This window comes from Myotis brandtii, unplaced genomic scaffold (assembly GCF_000412655.1).
Source record: "Myotis brandtii unplaced genomic scaffold, ASM41265v1 scaffold250, whole genome shotgun sequence".
NCBI lineage: Eukaryota > Metazoa > Chordata > Mammalia > Chiroptera > Vespertilionidae > Myotis > Myotis brandtii.
The window spans coordinates 563,683-569,414 of record NW_005359478.1 but is presented as its reverse complement, the minus strand read 5'-3'; the positions used below and the strand labels follow the sequence as shown (position 1 = coordinate 569,414).

The window sequence follows — 5,732 nt, the reverse complement described above, 5'->3', positions numbered from 1 at the left end:
GGACTATAGTTTAAAAAAAACCTATGAACAAATTCCTATGCACACTGCACATATCTTATTTTGAAGTAAAAAAACAAAACGGGAACAAATACAATATTTGTATTTGCATGTGGCCCGCGGGCCGTAGTTTGAGGACCCCTGCTCTAAGTCTTTTAGCTAATTCCCCCTCCCCTGCTCTGTGAGGCCGGGGCCAGCCTCGGGCTGGCTTGAGGAGCCCCTTCCTATCCAGTAAACCTTGCCCTTAGATCTGCTCAGAAGCAGTTCATGGGTAGGTCTATTTCCAAGCCCAGGCATGTTTAGGCCTCAGGGGGTGCGGGGTTGGGACAGATTCTCTGAAGAGCAGTCATAGCCTCACAGTGCTTCTCTTCAGGTCACGGTTGAAGAGGACAGCTATCTCGCCCACCCCACTCGAGACAGGGCAAAAATCCAACACTCCCGCCGCCCACCGACTCGGGGACACCTCATGGCCGTGGTATGTCAGACGTAGAAAGTAGATTGCCCAAGGGCCAATTCCGCGTCAGTCCACCTTAGCTGGGGCCGTATCTCAGAGATCCCACCGGAGGCATTTGTGATACCAAGGTCAAAGGCTGGGCAGTCCCTCTACCCCACCCCCCTGCCTGCCTCCTCCAGTTCAAAATATTTGTTCAGCACCTACTATGAGTTCTAAGTCCTTGTCCTCAATAAATTCATCATCCTTTGGGGGAAAGTGACAAAGGCAGTATAAGCGACTATCTGGTGGCCAGCTGTCCTGACAGGTAACAGCGTTAGGTCCCGCAGGCTCAGGAGGAAGGATCACAGTAACAACAACCCCCGTAACATACAAAGTGGCGCTTCTCTCTGCGTCCAGGAGGGGGGCAGTCAGGTAGGAGGAACGCAGGCTAGGCTCTGGAGTCAGGCAGACCCGGGTGGGAACCCAGCTTTGCAAATCAGCTCACTCTCTGGTTCCCCGAAGCTGCGTGTCTCCCCCTGTAAAGTGGGGCAGTAATCGCCTGCCGTGAGGGGCTGCTGGGTGGGAAACCACGTCTGCACCCACGCAGCTGAGGCACTGAATACCCTTAGCACTTCCTTCGCAATTAGAGAATTCTAGAAACAGGAGAACACGTTTGGGTGGAAGGCAAGGGGTTCTGAGTTCCCAACAGCAGAGGGCTGGGGTGTGGCTCCGAGGAGGCAGGTCCTGTGCTGTGTGGGGCGTCCTGTGAGCCTCAGACCCAACGCGCTGCCTGGAGTCCACGATACAGAGGAAGACGACACTTTGCAGGAAGCTCTTGGCACAGTGGAGAACATGGGAAACAAGCCTGAGAAATCACTTTTCATCACAGAAAAGTAAAAGGACGAAGTCCAACTCAGTGTCAAAGGAATAAAAGCAGCAGCCAGAGGGCTCAGCGGGAGGGAGGGCCTCTCAGGGAAGCTGCTGCGGAGGAGAGCGAGCACAGCTTGCATCTCTCGGGCAGGGCAGCCGGGTGGCTTACCCCTCCCTCCCTGCCTCTCCCTCTCCAGGCTTCGACCTCTACCTCAGACGGGATGCTGACCTTGGACCTGATCCAGGAGGAAGACCCCTCCCCTGAGGAACCAACCTCTTGTGCTGAGAGCTTTCGGGTCGACCTGGACAAGTCGGTGGCCCAGCTCGCAGGCAGCCGGCGGAGAGCGGACTCAGACCGGATCCAGCCTTCCTCCGACCGGGCCGGCGGCCCCCCTCGACCTTGGGAAAAGCCAGGCAAGGGGGCCACCTACACCCCCCAGGCACCTAAGAAGTTGACCCCCACAGAGAAAGGCCGTTGTGCCTCCTTGGAGGAGATCCTGTCTCAGCGGGACGCGGCCCCAGCCTGCACCCTCCAGCTGCGGGCCGAGGAGCCCCAACCCCTCGCCCCCCCACACCCGGGGCAGCTGTCCCGGATCCAGGACCTGGTAGCAAGGAAACTGGAGAAGACTCAGGAGCTGCTGGCAGAGGTTCAGGGACTGGGAGACGGGAAGCGAAAGGCCAAGGACCCGCCTCGGTCTCCTCCCGATTCTGAGTCCGAGCAGCTGCTGCTGAAGACGGAGCGGCTGCTGGGAGAGGCGTCTTCGAACTGGAGCCAGGCGAAGCGGGTGCTGCAGGAGGTCAGGGAGCTGAGGGACCTCTACAGACAGATGGACCTGCAGACCCCCGACACCCACCTCAGACAGACTGCCCAGCACAGCCAGTACCGGAAGAGCCTCATGTGAAGGAAGGGGACAGGGTCTGGAACTTGGGAGGGTGGGGGCACAGACTCTGATCTCCAAGTGTTGCAGGATAAAGCTTTTTTATTTACCTCAGTTAAAAAAAGAAAACAAAAACACAATCAAACTTGTTGCTCTTGCTGATGCCCGGCCCCTCCTGCAACCTTCCTTTCCCAACCCCCTTCCCTTCCGTACCCCTCTCAGGTTTGAGGAGGGGGTGACCCCTGTGGCAGCATTAGGAAGCTCTGCCCAGATGAAGAGAGAGAGGGTAGCAAAGGCGCAGTCTGACCCTTTCACACACGCCACCCCTCGGAGACAGTGGGGAATATGCTCCCAAGGTCACGTATAGGCTTTAAGTTGGAGGGCGGGTCCCAAGTTTTCAATCTGATGGTGAAATTTTAGCTGCCCAGCCCTAGCTCCAGGGATGTGGAAGCCAGAGCCACTGGTCCACGCACAGAGAAGTGAAACTTATCCCGGGCCCGAGAGGATCGGGGGATTAAAGTCCTCCCTGTCGGACACTGGCTTCTCACTCCCAGCGAGCCCCGGCTGAGACTGAGCTGCCTGCCTCTCCCACAACCCTTCCCAACACCGATTCAGAGATACAGTGGGTGGTGGGATGGGTTTGGTCATTTGACTAGAGCAGCGGTTCTCAACCTGTGGGTCGTGACCCCTTTGGCGGTCAAACGACCCTTTCACTAGGGTCTCCTAAGACCATCCTGCATATCAGATATTTACATGACGATTCATAACAGTAGCAACATTACAGTTAGGAAGTAGCAACGAAAATAATTTTATGGTTGGGTCACAACATGAGGAACTGCATTTAAAGGGCCAGAAGCTTGAGAACCACTGGACTAGAGGGTCCTAGCACAGAGGAACCAGGGACAGCTGACCTCAATCGAAGAGCCAAACTAAGAATGAAACTGATTTGTGATGCAAGCTAGGTTGGTTGAAGGGGAAAACCGAACATGTGCCCAGGTTCCTCTTTTGGCCAAACTAGGTTTCCTGTAGCCTCCCCCTCCTTCCTTAAACCTCCCGCCCGACACTCATCAAGCCCCAACTTAAGAAAAACATCTCAATGCCCACACCTCCCAGCTAGTTCCCTCGCATGCTGGCCTAAGGCAGGTCCTCCACAACTCGTTTCATTTTGTTTGCTTCTTTCCTCTGAAGTTTCTCGGACCAGGTTTAGTAGAGTTTAGATCCAGAGAACTGTGAAGGCGAGATATGAGCAATTTTTGGAAAGAAGGACAGAGCCTCATGGACCAAGTAAATGAGGGGTTGAAAGGCACTTGATCTGCTTCCCTAGATCTCACAAGAGCCAAGATCGAGAGCTTCACTAGGGGTTGGAGGGGAGAAGGGGGTCGAAAATGGGGACAATGGCTGGTAGATCCTGGCTATGAGGCTGCCCCGATGCGACTGACATTCAGGAAGATGAGGTAGGAGGGAAAGAAGGTAAGACCTTTGAATGAAACACAGACCCTTCGATTCCCATTCTGCTCAGACATTATCACTCCCACAACCCGTGTAAGCAAGATGGGGAGTCTCTCCAAGTTACACGATCTCTAGGAAGAGAGTTCTGCTTTTAGTCCCTGCCGCTCACAGTCATGATTTCCCCAGCTCTGGCCTGTGGTTTCCTACACTAGTCTCTTCCCTGGGAACATACGCCTACAGAGAGGAGAGGAGTGCAGCAGAGTGCCACCTACAAGCCATCCCCAGAGCCTCCCGGGGGCAGCAGGTGAGGCAATCTGGGTCTCCAGACTTTGTCCTCCAAGCAGGCGTCGCTCTCCTAAACTCTAAGCATGGACAGCAGGCCCTTGTCACAAACATTGGACGTCTAGGTTAAAATACTTTTGCCCTGACTGGCATGCTCAGTGGTTAGAGCACCTGCCACCAAAGGGTTGCAAGTTCAATTCTCGGTCGAGGGCATGTACCTGGGTTGCAGGTTCAATCCCCAGCGCCAGTTGGGGTGGGTGCAGGAGGCAACCAATCGATGTGCCCCACGTTGCTGTTTCTCTGTCCCTCCTTCCCACCCTTCCTCCCTCCCATACATACTCTCTCAAAATCAATGGAAAAAATACCCTCAGGTGAGGATTAACAACGAAAAAGATACTTTCTTTATATAAGTCTCCATCTTTGTATGAATTTTATTTTCCCTCTTTCCTCCTTTGTCGCTCCCACATAATGAAGAAAAAGACGTAAGCAAGAATGGCATGTATATCCCAACATGTCAATTATCTGTGGCTCCCAAGGGAGCTAGAGGATGGAGGAGACACTGGAAAGAAGAATGACAGGTGAGGGGAAGCAGAAAAGAAAGACTGGGGACCCCGGGCCACCAAGAGCTGGGCACTGAGCTCCTGGGGTCTTCAGGCACCAGAACCAGGTCACAAGGTGGCAAAATGAGCCCAATTTTGGAGCCAAACAGATGTGGGTTCAAATTCTGACTTTAGTTATGAGGCTCTGGGCAGGGCGCAAGCTTTGTGAAAGTCAGTGTTCTCATCTGCAAATGGAGAGTTATTGTTGGATGGGTAAAGACAACCGATGGGAAATGCCTGGCCGTTGAGAGATGGCCTCCGGCACTCGGTAAGGGGCGGCTGTGGCTGCCGCAGCTGCTGCTATCGGCGTGACTCAGGGGGCTACGAAGAGCAGCTCAGGTGGCGGGAGTAGACTGGAATGCGGCCTAGGGCAGGGGTTAACCACTGTCACTTTGTTCTAGTCCCGGGAACTGATCCAGTCCACAGGCTCTGCCCAGAGCCCCCCCTTCTTCAAGGCGAGAGTGCCAGGAACTGTGCTGAAGGCCAGAGGCAGAAAGAATTTCGGGGCTGAGCACAAAGCCAAGCTTCCCGCTAGAAAAATAGCTTCAGGTGTACCCTGATGGTGGTGCTGCCATGATTTCTGTTAGCAAGGAGTGAGCATGGGCACTCTGACTGGGGACGATAACGCTGTCACTCTAGCCCCCCCCCCCCCCCCCACACACACACACACACACCCAGCACCTCTCCTTCCTCACTCCAATGTCTTTACCTGCAGTGGTTTCCTTACTTCCTCCTGTCACCATATTCTGGGGTAAATGGGTAGATGGAGTGGGGGGGATGTGGGCAACTTGCTTACTACACAGTTGCCAGTAGACATTTTTCAGGATGAATATTTATTCTTTCTCCCCCCACCCCCTTCCTCCCAACAACTTTGTTACATTCTGTTCTTACAGTTGAACTGGAAAAGGGAAAACCTTTGGGGAGGCCCTAGGATGGGGCGATGAGGAAATCCAGGACACAGAGTTCAAGCGGGGTGAGGGGTAGAGACAGGTAAATAACTACATGCCATTTCAGATTGCAGTGGCATTTCCTCAACTTTTCTTGTTCTTCCTCTTTAAATTGTTAAGGAGGTGGTTGGGGGAACAGATACAGGTCTGGGGAACAGTCCAGGCCTTGCTCCATCAGAAAGACTGCCTGAGGTGTTGCTCTGGAAAACTGATGAGTCAATTTGCATGTGATTTCCCTATTTCCACAGCATTGTTATGGGTTGTTTAGGGTGAAAAG

The 5,732-nt window shown here is 53.8% G+C and overlaps 1 protein-coding gene across 2 annotated transcripts in view; it reads left to right on the top strand.

Annotated features, from left to right (window-relative positions):
• The window catches only part of PLEKHO1 (pleckstrin homology domain containing, family O member 1), an 8,737-nt gene extending 6,419 nt beyond the window's left edge, over positions 1-2,318 (top strand). For both annotated transcript variants that reach the window (XM_014540722.1, XM_014540724.1), the window contains exons 4-5: positions 371-472; positions 1,498-2,318. In XM_014540722.1, coding sequence (XP_014396208.1) covers positions 464-472; positions 1,498-2,202 — 714 coding nt within the window. In that variant the 5' untranslated portion in view covers positions 371-463 and the 3' untranslated portion in view covers positions 2,203-2,318. The remainder of the gene's footprint in view (positions 1-370; positions 473-1,497) is intronic.
• Positions 2,319-5,732: the final 3,414 nt, after the last annotated feature.